This window comes from Lissotriton helveticus, chromosome 3_1 (genome assembly GCF_964261635.1).
Source record: "Lissotriton helveticus chromosome 3_1, aLisHel1.1, whole genome shotgun sequence".
Lineage (NCBI taxonomy): Eukaryota > Metazoa > Chordata > Amphibia > Caudata > Salamandridae > Lissotriton > Lissotriton helveticus.
Genome location: NC_136061.1, coordinates 169,756,147 through 169,775,713, shown reverse-complemented (window position 1 = coordinate 169,775,713; position 19,567 = coordinate 169,756,147). Strand labels below are relative to the sequence as shown.

The 19,567-nt window shown below is 45.6% G+C and overlaps 1 protein-coding gene across 7 annotated transcripts in view; it reads right to left on the bottom strand.

Annotated features, from left to right (window-relative positions):
* The window catches only part of TSPOAP1 (TSPO associated protein 1), a 3,238,928-nt gene that overhangs the window by 637,379 nt on the left and 2,581,982 nt on the right, over positions 1-19,567 (bottom strand). For 6 of the 7 annotated variants that reach the window (XR_013608584.1, XR_013608585.1, XM_078679480.1 and 3 more), the window contains 2 exons: positions 5,696-5,804; positions 5,258-5,505 (listed from right to left, as the gene is read on the bottom strand). Coding sequence is in view for 5 of the 7 variants with exons in the window: in XM_078679480.1 (XP_078535606.1) it covers positions 5,258-5,505; positions 5,696-5,804 (357 nt within the window). In the remaining 2 variants the exon portion in view is untranslated. The remainder of the gene's footprint in view (positions 1-5,257; positions 5,506-5,695; positions 5,805-19,567) is intronic. The other variant, XM_078679484.1, reaches the window with a different exon arrangement.

Here is a 19,567-nt window from a genome sequence, read left to right as displayed (position 1 = left end):
GACCTGAGCTGATGGATTAGAAGATCTCTTTTGCGCTGCCTGCGCTACCACAGAGTCTGCCTTTGCTTGCCCAATGAGGCACGCTGGAGATGAATTAGGCGCCCTATATTTTTTATCCACTCTCGGGAGCACTGCTGGTAAAGAATTAGGTTTGGACATGATCTTCAGTCCTTCCTTCCATATGAACTCTATGATTGGAATGGTCCAACTCTGTTTCTGTTGCGAAGACTTGAAATCATACAAGAAGCATTCATCTTGCTTCGACTCCATGGTTATCAAGAACCTCTTTGTTGCCCTATCCATGATCTTGTGGAATGAGGCAATGTCCACAGGAGGTGACTCAGATGTTGTAGGTTCCGCCGGAGAGGGTGTGTTTGCATTGTAATCCTCATACTCCGACGATTCCGACTTATTGTCCAATTCTCCTTCTTCCTGCTCCTCATTATCAGAGTACTCATCATCCCCTGTTTGAGGAGCTATGACATCAGACGCAGGCAATACTGTACGTCCTTCCCGTGGCTCGGAACCAGCTGGCTGTGTCGGTCTTGAAAGCGGCGTTGCTGTTTTAGGCCTTGGCGTAGATACCCGAGAGTCACCTGACTCTGAAGGTGGAAAACGCCTATAATAGTCGCTGAGCATGAACTGCAAATTGCGAAATAATTCCTCAGGCATTTGCATGTCGGAAGCAGGCCTGTTCTCTTGTGACAAAGGCTCTGTTTCTTGTATATCCTCTTCCGTATCACCATCCTGAATTTTAATCCGGAGGTCAGACGGACTTCTGGCCACTCCAAAGTTCTCATCCTCGTAGGATCCCTCCTCATCAGAATCCAAAAGTTTCTCTGGCACTACCAGAGTAGAAGGAATTACCTCACTAGTAGCCCGTTTCTTTAACAGCGTAGCTGTAGTTGAAGGTGAGGGTAACGGTATTCCAGATGGCTGTGCTGACCAGACTTGTAACTATTAAATTCTAGTATTCAAAATTCACATTGCTGAAAATAAATGTCCTGTCCGGCTGGGCAGTGACGCATATAGTGTTCTATCATGGCCTATATGGTTGGGCCTTCTTGGCCACCTTCGCCCTGGGAGATGAAACTTCAGTTTCAGCCTTCCTCTTACTGGAAATACGAGAAGAAGTAGAGGCAATGCTTCCTACCTCAGACAAAGGGTCGTCCTTGTCCTTGAGTCTGTTAAGCCATAAAAGTAGTCTTCCTTCTCTGTCCCTGATGGTCTTAGGGGGGAAGGTCCGGCAGATCTTGCACTCCTTTGCCTTATGGTCAGGATAAAGGCAATATAAACATTTTTTGTGGGGATCTTCCTTGAATAACCTAAGTTTCCCACAAGAATCACAGGACCTGAACAGTGATTTAGAAGTAGACATTTGAAAAGTCTTGAAGAAACTACTAATCTTGAAGAAAACTGAGCAGAGCTCAGGGAGACTCCCTTCACACGACGTGCGGTAGAAAATCTGAGAGCCTGAGCCTCTGGGGAGAACATTCTGGTGGGTGCTGTCGCCTGATTGGCTGCAGTTTGGACTAACACATAATGACTAAGATAGTCACGAGTGTGGAAGTTTTTTCTACTGTAGCTGGTGCTACTTACTTCCTGGTTTGGTATTTCTGATATTTGCTATATATTTTATGGCATATTATTGCTTTTTTATATACCGTGGGACTCCTACTCCGACGACGGGGAATGATTCAGGCATGTGAATCTATGAAAGACACCCCTAATACTGGAGAAGTCGTCCCTCCAGCGGTGCATACTCTGGAAGCGTACCTGTTAGAGTCCCCTCCGCCCTCCAGGCGTGTTTCAACTATGCATATTTAAAGTATTGCGTGCGTCATAGTCCGTATTCTACCCTAAGGGCATGGAAAGACTTCAGAGACCCGTTTTTCATCACCTCACCTATTGTCGATATCCCTATGTCATCCCACCTCTGGAACCCTCGCAATTTACATAGTTCCCTCAACCAGGCACACCGCCATAATGGTGTCTGCCTCGTCGGTTTCCGTTCCCAGCCTATATGCCTAGTCGCCCGATCCCAGATCTCCAGGGTAACCCTCATGTATAGCTAGACTTGATTTATATGTACCTACAGGTACCGTGATATGATCTTTCAGATGATATTACAGGATTATTTGGTAAAACAAATTGCAAGCACTTATCCCAACCGCTACACACCGATGTGAGAAGTTAGCCTGGCATTTGATGTCCACTAGTTCTAGTGGGCACCTTGCACCAGTCTAATCGACCTTATTGATGATGGTTGTAAAGTCAACCTTATAGAAAGCTATCCTAGTGGTAGCATGAACCAGCAGTCTTCAGGCTAAGACTTCAGTAGGCGAGTTAAGCAAGTTGTTTTACCATATATAAACCCTTGAATACCAAATGAAAGGACACCACACAAGGTATATATCAAATATATATGTATTTAATCTAAACACAACCCCTCTGCACTCTTATGAGGTCAGAGGTAAAAATACAATACAAGTCACACAGTTAATACACAATAAGTTGCACGGTATACGTTATGCCCTAGGGGCCTCACTAACTATATACTAAGAAAGTGGTATAAGTACCACGTGAGAGTTAGAAAGCAGGCCTAGGGCCTGTAGAATCGCTGGGGCTACACTAAACGACCAAAGGTTAGGAAGGAGGAGACCCACGGGAGCCGCGTGCAGTGTCTAAACACAGGCGCGGGTTCCCATTGACTTTCTATGAAGTTCGTAAAAGTTACAAGTTAAGGACACTTCCGGATGGACTAGGATGGAACCCTTTTAAACTAGGACACTTCGAGAGTCAAGACCCACGGGAGCACCGGAGTACTCGTGTTACCTCACCCAGGGAAGCCGGGTGCATAGGTGCCTTTTCGTGTCGGGTTTCGTCGTCGTTTCCTATTGAGAGCTGCAAAGAAGTGCTGCAGGCTACCAGGGGAAAAGTGTCCAGGTAGATACAAAGGTGGATCGGGGATGTGAAGAACCTGAAAGCAGAGGGGACAGAGTCTGGGTCACTAGCCAGTGACCAGGAAGGAACCAGCATGCATGAAGGTGAGTTTGTCTCTTCAGCCAGAGGTCCAGGAGGCATCGACGATGACCAGGCGCTGGATTCGAGCTGTCCCACAAAGGATCTAGTTGACTGCGGTGTAGGTATCCAGATTGGACCCAACAAGCCTTGGCAACCGCAACCCACGCAGGATGTCGAGATTGGCTCTGTTGCAGACCAACTAGGTCTGTGGCGCTTCTCCTTCGAAGGAAAGCTGGAGCAAGCCTGGAAACCAGGAAAGCAGTTTAGTTCAAAAGCTTCAGTGCAAATGGTGATCGGGTCTGGGGCTTCTCGTACCCCAATGCACAAATGCGAGGGTACCTTGGTAGTCGAGCAGTGAGCAAAATGCAGGATGTCCAGGGTGTCAGGTCCCACGTCTCTCGTGTCCGCCACGGGTCTCTGCTTTGCGGTGTATGTGGGTCGGAGTTAGAGAAGTCTGAGAGTCCAGTTTCTGTGTCGCTGAGTCTTTGGGTTACGGCGGTCGCGTCGACAAAGCAGACCGGCAAGTTACTGGTGGTGCCTGTTTGCACAGGGTGGTCACTTATTGACCACAAGGGAGATGTCTTCCGTCTTCTAGTCAGAATAAAATGTTGAAGGTCCAAGAGTTCTGTATCAAAGTGTCTTTCCAGGTTAATCCAAAGTCCTGGGGACACAGCTTCTATATTTATACTAAGTTAAGGGGCTGGATTACCTGCCTAGGTCCCTCCTATGGGTGGACCTGGTAAGGGGGTGGTTACATCCCTTTCCCTTTGTCCAGTTCCGCGCCAGAGCAGGGCTGGCGTGCCCCAGCAACTGGTTTGAACCGGGCTATAAATGGAGCACCTTGTGTGCCCCAGGCAGTGTCTCAAAAAGCATCTGCTGATGCAGCCCTACCTGTGCCAATACACATCAGCCTGTCTGGGGAGGTGCTGGCACCTCCCTAGACAGGAAACCTATTGTCTAGGCCTCCCCTGACGGAGTTTTGTCCAGCAGCAGGAGGTCAGACTTGTGTCTGTGGCAGCAGCATCCATTTTGTGACGCTGGGGCTCTGTTTTACTTTAACCGGGTAAAGCAGTAACATACATGTCTTTTCCCTCTAGAAGGGTGGAATGCTACCCCCGCTGCCAGAATTGGCAGGGGGGGAGGGAGGGGGGGAGGGTTGTATTCTAAAGTGTTTGACACTGTACACGACATGTTTTGATAAAGCCAAACCAAAGTTAGCATTAACCACGAGGATTATAATGCACTTAAGAGTATATGGGATGGCTATATCATAGAACACCTATAAGGAGATGGTTCCGAAAGCTGCAGAGGGGCTCAGCTCATGCTAGGGCACCCTCTCACATAAAATCAAGCACTCTGCTTCCAGGATTGTCGAGGCCTACCATAGGAGTGACTTATAGATGCATATGTGCCTATATATAAGGTAGATATAGGTATACTATATCTAAGTAAGGGGTGATTACACCACCTTACCCAAGCTGAGTGATCAGCCTGTGGTGTCAGTTTGGAGGGCCAGCCAGGGGTGGCATAATACATGCTGCAGCCCCTGGTAGGCCTTGGATGCACCTATGCCCTGTGTACCTATGGTACACTATACAGGGGCTCACAAAGGTGACCCAATACCCAATCAGGTATGTACCTAAAGTATATGGTATCAATTTAGAGAGAGAACAGCTGGGCTGGGGGTCTGATTAGCAGGCCCACAGCCACACTAAAGTCGAAAAACCAGAAAATCACAGCAAAAAGTGGGGGGGTGACCATAGGAAGCAGAACCTACTCTCCTACAAACAAGGCCAAAAACCTTTGAACTGAGTACTGGGAAAGGGTGGGAGGGCTAGTGTTTGGTTTCTTTGGTATTGGTATGTTAAGATGACAGGTAAAATCCATATATTAAGTTAAGAGACACCTGCGATGGTGACTTGCATACAATATATGCACGCTGGATACGATTGTTTAATTGCTGTATCCCATTGACTTAGAGGCTTGTGAATAAAAGTTCTAAACCATAAAAGATATTTGTAAGTGACAAAGTGTGCCCGCATCCATGAACAAACATGGGAATAGCATAACATTTATGGAGCACCTAGGATATGGACAGTGATTTATCTAGACTGGATACTGGGTCAAATAAAATGCAAATTTGTTTAACCATTAAAAAAATAATAATAATAATCCATGCAGCATGAACAGCACTATGCTAAACACACATAACTTCTCTCAGAAGTCTGCTCACCTTTATTATCTGCCCTTCCTTGAATGGTAGCTCCTCAAAAGCAGCATCAGGGTTGGGCGACATTGTTACTGGGTCATATTCAAACAGTGCCACAAAAAGGCGCAGAGAATCATCACGGGGATACTTTTTAGAACTCCTCACCCCTTCCAGGATCGCTGGTTTTGACAATTTCAAATCGGACTCCTTCATCACCTCTAAAGTTACTTTTTTCAAGCCTTCAGAAGTCAAATCTTTTAAATCGTCTTCAGCTGCACAAATAAAGAAAGATAGGAATATTGTATTTGAAAGGCAGACGCTCGTGTATGCATTATGGAACTTAAAGAACCACCCTGAAGGAGAGTTATCTTTCTTCGTTCTGTGAATACACACATCATGCAGAGCATTCTTTCTATCAAGGAAATTAAATTTAGAACCAAGACTTACCACTTGGAAACTCACCTTCATCAGAATAGTTTGCTTGCTGGTTTAGTTTTATTTTCCTGATTGAACCCTTTTTCAGTGGAGCGCCTGTCGATGGCTGTAATCGGCAGTCTCTGCTTTGACTCCCCTAAAATGTAAGACAAGGTAATGAAGCTAAGGAAAAATCTTACAACTCTGCTACATTAACTGTAAACAGCTACATGCTAGCCACAATGAAGGGGACACACACACTTTTTCCGGGTGCTGTTTCATGATACACTTTACGCCAACACACCAAGAAAGCTATGAATTACAATATTCCTCTTCAGTGTCAGAAATTAAAGTGAAAACTATGAGACAGATTCACTGCACTAAACATTCACAACCTTTCTAAGATGAAAATCTCCTTGCAGGTCAGTTTGGAAACCTATGTTCATGTAGTCGATTAAATCACTTCAAGTCGGCAGCACAAAAAGAGTTAACACGATGCAAGTACACTTCTCCATCATAAGAATCTTTCAGGAATTCCTGAACAGATATAGATATCGGCAGAATAACAAAACACTTTAGAAAAGGACAATGCCTATCTAAAGACATGTTTTCTTATATTTTAAAGTGTAACCAAACAAGCCTTTACATTTTTATAACTGCCACATAAAGCAGTTTAATGCTTCTTTTTTGTTAAACAAAAGACTGAAAGAAGAAGATAGGATGCATCGCTTTACAGTAAGGAAACCTGCACTGTGCTTTCAAAAAAAGCTATTTTTGGACTTGACCGGTAGTTCTTTTTTCCTCAAGTAGGATTCCTGACCTAGCCTGTCTTGAAATAGGCATTTGGATCTCAGGAAACAAGTAAATCTTCGGTGTCCCACAAGGATAGGTTGTGACTTACTTTAACATGGAATTCTCATTGACTCTCATGAAAACTTGTTCAGGAAACCAAAAACAAAGAGTGTAAAAAGGTGGACAGAAAGAAGATAAATGCCATCTAAATAAATGGGTACTGCAATCTAACGTAGGCAGCAGCGTCTTTCAAAACTATGAACAAATGTTCAGGTAGCTGCTCTGCTAATGTTACCATGAGGGATGTTTACTAGGAATTGTTGCAAGGCTGGTCTTTATGTGGTAGAATGAACCCTAAGTTATTCTGCGAGGGATTTGTTTGCCTTTTGGTAGGAAGCTACTATACAGGATACCATTTAGCATGGATGTCACTATTCATGTATGGATGGCACCACAGTTTACAAAGAATGTTTGTACTTCTTAGGCTGCTTCGTTGTGTCTACATACAACCCCCCTTTTAAATATGGCTGTTAAGGGACCGTTCTGCTGCAGAAAACAGGAAGTGATGCACTCGGATTTACACGAGAATCTAACAACAACGGAGAAAGAAGTGAGAGGGTTCTTTAAAAAACCTTTATTCTATGGAATATCATTAGAACACATGGCATGGCTCTTACTAACTATGCATGCAAATTTGACAGCACTCCCTTCCCGCCGAAGTCAGGGTAAACTCTTCTACTGTCTTCTTCAAAAAAGAAATCAAAGGGCTTCTGATGAAGAAATTTCTGCCTTAGCCTGGCACCGTCATCTGTTTCTGGGTCCATACCCATTGATTCTGGTTTAGCCTTCCGGTTCACAAATAGGTTGGGCAATTCTAGACTTTGATTTTTGTTTGACTGTGTGTTTACTTCTCCCTAACGAGATTGTTGGACAATTTTACAGTCTGATTTTGTCGCTTTGTTTATTCTGTTTTGTATGCTTATTCCCATGTGATGTATAATCTGTATTATTCCCTTGAGATGCATAATCTGTAAAGCGCTCTGATGCCCTCGGCGGTCATGTGCGCGCTATATAAAACTTTCAAAAAGAAATAATAAAATATTTATCAACGTGGTGTTAATGTTTAAAATCACAAAATTCTCTTGAAAATAAAGGCTTCACGGAATACAAAAAAATAGTAGCCTTTTGTTGAAATGATTCTCAGGTCAATCTTCCACACTCACAAGTCATATTGGATACACAGCATGGAGCTTTTTTTATACAAATCCAATGTACAATATGTATTTGCTCAGCCAGAATCAATTAACTGTCATGAAAAATTGAGTACTGAAATGAAATAACACTCCTTGCGAAGAAAGTGGTGAGGCCAATAAGGTCAGAGATGGAAAGCATTTAGGGATGAATTCTGAAGATATTTAAAGGGAAAAATCACAACTGAATCACAAAATGTCACATTCCAAGCAGGCAGTAAGGAATAAATGGGATATGTCAATCACTAATGGATAATTAACAGTATTTTCTGGGTGCGAAACCAATAGATTGTTAGATTCTAGTTAAGTAAATGTTAACAATGACCAATACTGCCTTATAATTTGTGGTGATCCATTTTTGATGATCCAGGAATTAAGAAGTCAGAGGTAATCAGGTTTAGTGGCTCCTTCCTATCTAATTGACATTTATTTTGAAGAGGAATATTGCATGTTTAATGTCTATATTTTTATCTGAACAGCACTAAAAGCGGTTGACAATGAGCAACACACATGGAAGCGTACATGTATATGGCTGACAAACTACAACAATTGTGTCGTATTAACCACAACTAAATTAACTGCTGCACAAGATTGGAAAAAAACATATACTTGGGTTTAGATGATTATGTGTGTGTGATGGAGTTATGGTTACTAAAAGCTGCACCCGAAGCCAGGGAAGAGTGTGGGCTTACACATATCCTGGAATGCAGTGACACATCAGGGTTCTCCTTTCCATGTCGCTCATGCCTTTCTTTGCAAACTACTTCATTGTATTCCCTTCTCCATTCCTGCTCTTCTGGATCTCTTCTGGTGTCAAAGAAGTTCATCTGTGGCTGTGCCACCCTACTCCAAACAGAGGTTACAGCATTTTCACAACTCACACACACACCATCATATTCCACAGCTCCTGGCTCTGTTAGCTCCTTCCTTTTCTGCATGGACAGAGTTGAATCAAACTGGCCAAAATAACTATTGCAGCTTTCATGGTCTGCCTGGTATCCATTTAATCTACAGTTTGGCCTCTGTTGGCTCACAGACTTAGATGTGTTGACCAGACCATCTTCATCTTCAATATCATACTCAATATCAATTTCCATTCCTTCTGTGAAGAAAGAGCTGGATGCTTTAAATGTGGGTTTGGCGAGGCAAGAAGAATGCTTGTGACAGGATTTGTGAGATGCACCTTGTCTTCCCTTCGCAATGTCTAAGTCATCCTTTGGAAAGTCACAGGCCTCTGAGGTAACCCTTTCATTAAGGCCATGCATGTTTCGTCTGTCGCCTCCTGGCTGATTGCCACTGCTCAACAAGCGACTGCAATGCTCCTTTACAAATGTCCGAGATTTCCTGGAACTCTCACATCGGCCTTTGGTCTGTTCTTTAGTATAACAATCTTTATTTTTGTGGCACACTGCAATTTCAGATGAAGTACATGTTACACTATTTTCTTGCTGATTAGAAATATAGGCATTTTTTCTCGGGCACCAATCTGGCTGTGGGACAATTTGCTCGTCTGGACACAATTTCTGTAACAGTCCCTCACCAGAAGCCCCAGGTAAGGAATTTTGATCTTGCTCAAAAACATTAGTTTTTGGAACTCGTTGCGGAATCGTTAATAAAGCCAGGTCTTCTGCTATGTAGTGATTTAGACTCTCCTTGCTGCAACTTGGATTAACGTAGGCTTCTTGTGGTGCAAAGCTTTCATCATCATCTTCTTCCTCTTCAGTTACTTCAGGAATGCTGAACAGTTTCTTACTAGAATGCTTCTGAAGTGGCAACTCCAGAAACTTTTCTAAAATGTCCTCATCGCTGTCTGTTTCACAAGAGTCAAGCTTTATATAGACATCATATGGGGTTGGTAGTGGGTAGGTGCCCAAAACAAAATATAAAAAAACAAAGAAAAAGAGAAGAGAAACAAAATCCATTAACCTACAGCAAGAATACCCACTATCAGTATCAAATGGGGAACACGAGGCAACCTCTCAGAAACACTGTCACAGAATATTGAAAAAAAAGTAATGCTACCAGAAAACATGTTGCACGTAAGCTCACAAGGAAGGATAACCTCATAAGCTACAGAAAGTACTCATTAGATATTACAGAGAAAGACTCATATGAACAAGAACAGACTTTTGCTTGGTTGTGAATATTTAAATACTCAATTAAACACATACAACAATCAAATATACAATACTTGCCTCTAACTTCACTTTCCAAGTGCTCATAATTGTTAGAATGTTATTTCATTTGTTTATATTTTAGGCAAGGATCAAAGCTTAGCATCGAAGGTGGAGGCAAGATGGTGGACTGGCAGCAAAGGATCCCGCCTTCTGCATCTTCATATGAAAACAGGATAAAGTTACCTTTTTGGTGACTCTGTTACATTTAGGGCCAGGTGTACGACCATTTTTCAAGCACAAAATTGGTTGCAAATCGATTTGCTCAAGCAAAATTAGCTGTGTGCAATGTACAAAAGCCATTTGCAAAACACAACTTTACAGTCTGAATGAATACCGACTCTCAATAAATGCGACCGGTATTTGCGATCACAAAATAGCGACTGACATTTTACGAGTCGCTAATTTCAATGTACAAACCATTTGCAAATAGCGAAATTGCACAAAAAAGCCCATTTGCTCATGCAATTTACCACTAACCAGAACCATGTGGTAACCAGCCCCAACCTATAAAAACAGACCCAGAATGCATCAGAAATCTTTCCACAATGGCTGCCCTGTACGTGATAGCGAGGAGGAAGCAGATGCTGGCTGCTCAGCAAAGGAGGCGGAGATAGGAGAGGATTTTCAGAGTCAGGCTGACATTGTTTTGGAAGACAGAGGAAGAAATGCGTTACTTACCTGTAACTGTAGTTATCCAGTATTGGTATCTTTCGTAGAAGAAACAAAGCTAAATCATAATACCTTAAAGAAAGAAAAATTTCTTTTCTTTTTAGTGTCCCCTCACTCACCGGGGTTTCCCCACGGTGACATGCTTCATCATTGGGGCCCTCCCAGTTCTCTACGAAAAGGGGCGTGCTGCGACTCACGGACTACGTAGGAGCACTCTAGTGTGAAATGACTATGTGTGGTGCAAAAAAAGAATAAGTGGAGTGGGTGTGTGTGAGTATTAAAAATACCATACTTAGTGGGCCTAACTGTTTTATTGAGCTCCTATGTAGGTATATTAAAAGTGGGGTTAATGTCACTGTAGGGCAACCTATAATGTGGTTGACTCAGTGATCAATATGGTCGACATGTTTCATGCTACCCCCTAGCATTTCTTCAGGACCATGCAGGGACCAGCCCTGCATATGCCACTCCTAAATCCCAATAGTGGGGACAGTGAATAATTCAGAAAGTTAAAGCAATATTATTTGCATGCATTTCTAATAAAATACATACTTTTGTACCTCTCAATTGGTAGGTGCTGTAAAATAAAGCACATTGTTAATGACACACCTTCCCCTCAGGGAGGTACACATAGTACATTGCCAGCCACTCTCATTCTGTGTGTATAGAGAATGATTTGCGCCATATTGGCGCGTGCAGGCTTTCTTTAGTCAAAAAACGTTGTGAATCTTGTTCGTGAATTCACACAAATAAACAAGACAGGACTTATTGTGATCAAAACATATAACAAACCCAACATATACAAAGTACACAGATTAAGAGAAAAACCAATAGTTACTTTTCAAAGTGAGAAATGACACTCCCTGGTCACTCTGGGGGGTCGATTTCACTTATGGGATACACTGCTGGAAGAACGAGGTACACATTGAAAACCAGTCGTTATGTCGGAAATACCGCTTCCGTGAATAAACCCATTGTATTTTAAAGTAGCTTTTCCGTCGGAAAAGAGATTTAGTACTTACATCCTGTGTGGTGAAATCGCGTATTTCTACCTACTCAGTACACCTCCCCGGGACCGCATCTTGCCTTGTTTCCACCCGGCGGTTGTATTTGTTTGTTCCGGTATTGGAGGAGGGAAGGTACGCCCTCAACCACTAGACGGGTCTGACTATGGCGGCCATCTTAGAAGTATGCCTCAACCCACGGGTGCCCAGAAAGAGAGGAGGGTTTTGTTTATCTGGGAATTTCGCCAATTCCGGCTACGTTGGTATGACAGCTTTCATCCAAGGCATTTAAAACAGAACCTCCCATTCGGACAGTTTCTGAGGTTGAGGAGAAATTGCTCGAGCAAAGATGACTACAGAAAACAGGCGGATGACTTAAGCGTTAAATTGCATGAACGAAACTACCCGGAGAAGTTAGTAAGAAATGCAAAAAAACGGGCATCCAATAACCACAGGGATGCACTGTTGGAACCAAAGATGAGGAACACAAATGAAAATCAGAGACCAATCTGTATTACCACGTTCACAAAGATATCAGACCAAGTCACCAAAATAGTGAAAAAACATTGGTCTATTGTAAACAGTGGAGAATTAACCATACCAACCCCAATGTTCAGCCATCGACGTGCCAAGAGCCTTAAAGACCATTTGGTCCATACACGTCCAAGATCCAACCAACCTCCTGCGAGACAACAAACCCTACCCACTGGCCATTATGCATGCAACAATTGCAGCGTCTGCCATCTGACAACCAACACGAAAGAAGTGATCTTCAACGATGGCAGCAAATGGGAATTGAGACAAATGTCAAATTGCAATACCAGCGGAGTAGTGTACATGATTACATGCACTTGCAATTTGCATTACATCGGGATGACTACCCGCAAAGTGAGCACCAGGATAGTGGAACATCGCAGCACCATCAGGTGCAAAAGGACTACAACAAGGATGACAAATCACTTCATCGAATCAAATCACACCCCCAATGACATGAGATGGGTGGTATTAGAAACAGCCAAGACAAAAGAAAAGCAAGAGAGGTTTCTACATGAACGCGAACAACGATGGGTGTACAGATTACATACGGACACCCACGGGTTGAACGATGACATTCCCTGGGGTGCATTTATATAATGTAGGGCTCACGATTATGTTTTTTCTCCATCTGCAAATCTACAGAATAAGTGCAATACCAACCTAAAGCGTAGCCAAATGAGACCCCTTTTCCAAGTTTTTTGGCCGCTCTAATACATATCTGATAAATCTTTCACTATCAAGCGGCATGCCACCAACACCAGCTATCACGATTAGCAATCGTCAATCAATTTTACTTCCAAATATTGTTGTTCACAAAAATCTATCAGACATGCCCCTGATTGACATGAGACTAAGTAACCAGACGGAGGAACTATTATAATACACCTCGTGTCTGCACTGAACTCATTAAACTTTATATACCAAGCGATGATTTCAACTTTGCCTCAATTTAATTTTGTTGCGATATATATTTTTTAGTTAATTTCTGTGCATCTGCTAAAATATATTTTTGCCCTCTGTACATATAAAACATTTCAATGTAACCGAGACTATGGCCAGTCTCGAACCAACGTAGCCGGAATTGGCGAAATTCCCAGATAAACAAAACCCTCCTCTCTTTCTGGGACCTTATCAGTCCCTGTACAGTGTACCTTAGGTACCCAGGGCATAGGTGTACCCAGGGCCTACCAGGGGCTGAAGCATGCATTATGCCACCCCTGGCTGGCGATCTAAACAGACACAACTGGCTGGTGAGACAGCTGGGGCAAGGTGGTGTAATCACCCTTTGCTATAGATATAGTATACCTATATCTAACCCTAAAATGGACACATATATTCCTATCAGTCACTCCTATGGCAGACCTTATCAATCCTGAAGGCAGAGTGCTTGGAATTATGTGAGATGGTGCTCTAGCATGAGCTGAGCCTGTCTGCAGCTTGCAGAACCAAGTCCTAATAGCTGTTCCATGATAATGCTATACCATATACTCTTAAGTGCATTATAATCCTCGCGGTTGAATGCTAACTTTGGTATAGCATTATCAAAACATGTCGAGTAAGGTGTCATACTAATTGGAATACTACCCCCTCGCCAATTCTGGCGATGGGGGTAGCATTCCACCCTTCTAGAGGGACACGAAATGTATGTAACTGTGAACCCCGGTTAAAGTTAAACGAAGCCTCAGCATCACAAAATGGATGCTGCCACCACAGACACAAGTCTGACCTCCTGCTGCTGGGAGTCCTTCCAGCGAGGGGGGACTGGACAAAGGGTTTCCTGCCTTGGGAGGTGCTAGCACCACCCCAGACAGGATTTTGTGTATTGAGGTAGGGAGGCCTGAAAGGAATGAGACATGCCTGGGGCACACAAGGTGCCCTGTGCTTACACCGGTTCAAACCAGTTGCTGGGGCACTCCAGCCCCAGCTCTGGCGCGTAACCGGACAAAGGATAGGGGGTGTAACCACCCCCCTTCCTGGTCCCACCCATGGGAGGGACCTAGTCACTAGTGCAGCCCCCTTTAGGAGAATAAAGGTAGGAGCTGGCCCCATTCCAAATTAGATTATCCTGAACAACTTTACAAGAAGAAACTCTGGACTTCGACGTTCTGCTCCACAGAAGACTGAAGAGTCTCCCTTGTGGGCAAGGAGTGTCCACCCTGCAACTGCAGGCACCATCAAGCGTCCTAGCGGTTCATTTTGTCGTCCTTACTGCCGGAACCAGACTCCAGAGCCCGACGAGATCCGGACTCCCACACCTCTCCGAACTCAACCTACATCTGCAGCACAGCTGGGATCCGTGGGTGCGACGAGACACGTGGGACCGGCCATCTTGAAGAAACTGCACTTCGCTTCCAGCACGACTTCAGAGGCATCCTCGAGAAACTGCTTTGGGGATTGAGAAGCCCCAGCCCCGAGCAGCTCCTGCACCGAAGACCAGCCCCCTAGCATCCACGAGATCGGCGTTGAGCCCTTTTGCTTGATTACTGCTCGACGCGTTGTCTGGTCACTTGCCGGCTGGGTAGTGGCCTCCTAGACGACGATCCTTGAAATCTTCACTGCTGGTCTGGTTGCTCCAGACTGGCCCTCGCTCCCTTCCAAAAGAGGAGCACCCCGGACCCTCCTGGTCCACTCCAGACGCAGTTTCCACTCACCGCGTGGGTTGCCTTTGCCAAGGCCTGTTGACTCCAGATCCGGATCCGACACCGCCGACAGCGAGGGCCTGAGTGGGACAGTTCGTGCCTCCATCCTGGTCGTCAAAGACACCTAATGGTCCACGTGGCTACAGAGACAAGCGTCCACTCTTCACCTGATCGCGACAACAGCATCTGGTTCCTTCCTGGTTCCACTGGCTAGTGACTTTGAACACTGTCCCCTCTGCTTTCAGGTCCTCTTCTTCCTCGATCCACCCTTGGATCGCACCGGACATCTTCCACTTGGTCGCCTGCAGCATCTTTCTTCAAGGCTCCATAGACTTTGACGCGGAAACCCGACACACTTTGACACCTATGCACCAGCAGCCCGTGGGTGAGGTAACAAGAGCATTTCGGTGCTCAAGGGTAGATTAACTCTCCTAGTGTCCAGATTCCCAGTCGTTTTAGTCCTAGATAGTAAAGACTGTCCGTACTTACCTTTTTCGTAAACTGTACTGTCCATTGACTTTGTTCCGCATCTCGCGTGTGAGTTCACACTCTGCACACGCGCCCCGTGGGCCTCCTATTACTTACCCGAGGTTAGGATAGTGTAGTCCCAGCGAACCTACAGCCTCTCGACAGCTCCATTCCTTCTATCGAGTTCCTTATACCATTTACTTAGTATATGGTTTGTCGTGCCCCTAGGGCACCATTGTAATTTTGTGCAACTTATCGTATTTTTCCTAAGAGATTGTCATGTGCTTAGCCCGCTGACCTCATAAAGAGTTCAGAGGTGTTTTGTTATTAATAAATATATTGTTTATTTTCATAACCACCTGTGTGGTGTCCTTTTATCTGGTATTCAAGGGGTTATATGTGGTAAAACAGCTGGCTTCACATGCCAAAAGAGTTTAGCCTAAGACTGCTTTGTCCATGCTACCATTAGGATAGCTGGTCTATAAGGTTGACTTACAACCAATCACCATAAGAGTTGTTTGGACTGATACAAGGTGATCACTAGAACTAGTGAGCATCATATATCAGGCCAACTTCTCACAGGGCATCTTACTAAGATGGTTATAAAAGTATCTCAAAGGGCGTACATCTACATCATTCTCATTCGGGGTTAGAGAGGCTGCTCTGAGCAAGACAGCTGCGGCATGTTGAGGGTATTTAAAATTAACAATGACACAATCCCCCCTACAGGACTTTCTTGAGTTACCAATCCAATTAACTCTTCTTGTTGTATTTGGTCCGAGTAATTGGTTGGGAACCCGCATTGCCTGTGTAGCCATGAGACCGTTTTGCGATTCCTGAGGGGTTTGTGGGGTGAGTGACTGACTAATATCAAGAGGCGGAACATTGGATAGAAAAACTACATAAGGTGCACAGTCTGGTGGGAGGTTGATAAAACGACTTTTCTTGGGCGCAGATACTCCATTCGTGCTTACTGGCGCTGCTGTAACCTGCGCAGTCCTACAACCGACTGGTAGACCAGCTATAACTACTTTATTTAAGCTGGGCCTCTTATCGAGTGGCTTCGGGGCAATATCATTGGATAATACTTCCCTCTCTTTGGGCCTAGGGCTGTCAGTCTTGCCAATATGCACATCCAGTAATCTACCCAATCTAGACACCTCAGCTGTGAGAAGGTCTAGTTTGTCCACAAGAGGTTTAACAGTTGTTTCAAACTTCCCCTCTATAATGCTAACTAATAAGTCGAATTGCTCAGAATTAAAATTAGCAGTACTATCCTTAATCATAGTCTCTTTGTCGCTGGCATTGCTATTAAGCGTAGGTTCAGCTTTCCTCCTATTATTGTTTCCACCACGCTTGGTTTGTACTTTCCTACAGGCCCTCACTGATCGCAAGGCCGGGGAACGCCGTGGCGGAATGTCATCAGGAGTTTTGGATGATTCGGGGGAATCCTGAGTTGGAGCTGGATCAGCTGGTATTTCCATTGGTATAACATCAGGATCACCATTAAAGTCCGCTAACAGGTCATTACTAGCTATGGGTAATGCAGAAGGTAAGTCTGGAGGGACCTCTCGGCCTAACGACTTTCTTCAGTCATTGTTAATCTTATTCACAACCTTTACTAAATAATTGTCCATAGTAGATTTATGTTTGGACATTTTAATAGCTGGTTATGGTATGTACAGGACAGACAGTTGTATTCAAGAAGAAATGTTTTCAACTGCACAGTGGAACCAGAGGCGTATGAACACTAAGTATAAAAGGTATAAAATCAGTAAGTCAAATATTAAGTTCACTTTTAACTTACTAAGTGGTCTAAGTCACAGCATCCAAGGGGGGTAGCCCAGCCCGGCCTCGTCTGGCCCCGGACGGCCACAGACGGCCCGACCTTTGCCCGGCGTCTCGCGACGCGAGGACCGTGCTGCCTAAATACGCCTCCTGGCGCGGTTCGCAGGTCAGAAGTGCGCGCCGCCGCTTAGCCTACCGGGATGTGTAGTCCCGGGGCGGCGGCGCGAGTAGTTTTGCCACAAGTGACTCTTGGCGGTGGCGGCTGCGGCAGGGAAGCCTTCCCTCTCACTGCCCTGGCTCCTGGGCGCTGGATGGACTCGGCTGTGTCCAGGTAAGAGGCCCCCCGCTCCTGCCGGGGACCGCGCTGCCTAAATACGCCTCTTGGCGCGGGTAGCATATATGCCCCACCCCCCCTTAGTCAGATGTTTGTGTACAGACTAACGAAGCTCTGGGGAGAACTTCCTGATGGATTGAATACCCTCGGGGGGGGGGGGACACACACGACATTATGGCCCCTCTAGACAGGTGGCGGGCGCAGCCCCCCCCCCCCAAGATCTAAACCCAACATCCGGGCACATGCCTTAGGCTGGACAGACACATGGCATGCCCTCCATCCCTTCAAGGCAGGATACACGTATGTGTCTTCGGTGCACCCCACGCTTTCCCGCTTGGACTACATGTTTCTTCCACATAGCTACACACATAGGGTTACGTGCACCTCCATCCTCCCACGAAGCTTGTCGGACCACTCACCTACCCAGCTCAAACTCCGTCTGCAGACCAGTCGTCCCTTCTATCGCTGGCGCATGTCACCATGATTGCTTCGTGATCCCGAGTATTGGGAGGCGCTTCACCGTGCTACAGTGGATTATTTTGCCTCGAACGTCGGGTAGGTTTCATCCCAGATATCACTTTGGGAAGCCTTAAAACCCACGATACGTGGGGACGCCTCGCTGCATTTCGTTTTGACCTGTTTGGAGTTTGCTGCCACCAACCCACTTCTTGCGGAACCCGCTCCGCGGGTCCCGCTGCGCTAGGAGTGCTGCCTGCTGTTTCACCAAAGGGGACGCTGAGGGAAGTACATTTGCTGGGGCTGCGAGCGAGTGCGCGCGCTCAACTGGGACTGCATATCCCAGGAGCGCCCGCCTGCCTGCCTGACCAGTTACACCTGGGCCGCTCTCCCCGACCCCTCCCCCCCTTCACCGAGTCCTTATCAACTGCTTTCCTGGAATTGGCGAGTGGGACGCCTCGCTGCATTTCGTTTTGACCTGTTTGGAGTTTGCTGCCACCAACCCACTTCTTGCGGAACCCGCTCCGCGGGTCCCGCTGCGCTAGGAGTGCTGCCTGCTGTTTCACCAAAGGGGACGCTGAGGGAAGTACATTTGCCGGGGCTGCGAGCGAGTGCGCGCGCTCAACTGGGACTGCATATCCCAGGAGCGCCCGCCTGCCTGCCTGACCAGTTACACCTGGGCCGCTCTCCCCGACCCCTCCCCCCTTCACCTATTTGTGCGCATATTCTACATTACGCTCCTTGCATCCCCGCTGCGCGGGAGCGCGCGGGAGAAGCCCGGGACAAGGGCGGGACCGTCTGTGGCCGTCCGGGGCCGCTGGAGGCCGGGCTGGGCCACTCCATTAACATCTACGGTCCAGGTACTGATTAACCAACTGACTTATTGACTGATTTGTGACTTGTTAGTTTTTTGGTGGGTAGAAGGGGGGTTTCTTGTTCTATGGCTTGCTTAACAAGTACCTCTACCCTGTTGCCTCCTACGGGTGAGGCTGAGCCTGCTGTCATGGGCCCTCTTGATTCCTACTTCAAGCGTCTGCCACAGGATATTGATAAAGAGATCGCTCTGGCGGAAAGACGAGCCGGGCGTAGGCTCTCGATTGAGCTCTTGAAAAACCCGCCTGAGAAAAATCAAGGTCTGAACTTTCCTGCGCTGGTTACACCCCTGTCATCTATTGTTTTACCAGCCACTCAGGACCTATTACTTGACTTGCCCTTGCATACTGAGTTAGCTGATAATTCTTCATCAGTCACTGTAGCAACTAGTCTACCTGTTGAGCATTTTGATGTACCCAGTCAATTATCTAAAGGGAAAGGAGTTTCAGAAAAACCCTGTGTACAATTGGAAGTGATTAAACCCAAGCCTTGCCTCAAAAGGAAATGGGGAGTTACTGTAAAAAAATCACAACCACAAAAACCCGCAAGAAAGTACAGGAAGCTGGGTACCAAATTATCCTCAAGCCATGTCACTGCAAAGAATGGCGTAGTAATGCCAATGGGGGAGGCTGAAGCAGCCCCAGTAGAAGTGGACCCTATAATTATGGTGCCTTCGACAACATTGGTGGTATCAGCCCCAGATCCAACTATCATAGCACTCCCGGGGTCACTATCTCCCAATCACGATCTCTTGTTAGAAGTGGAAAAAATAATGCGTTCCCTTCTAAATCCCGTAGACTTAAAAAGCTAGCTGAACAACTTGACCATCTAGAACAAGCTAGCCTAGATAATTTTTTCTCTATTAAATCTTTAATTAAGTCTGGCAATAAAATGGGGGAGATTGGGAAACATCAACAGATAGTCGATAGAGAC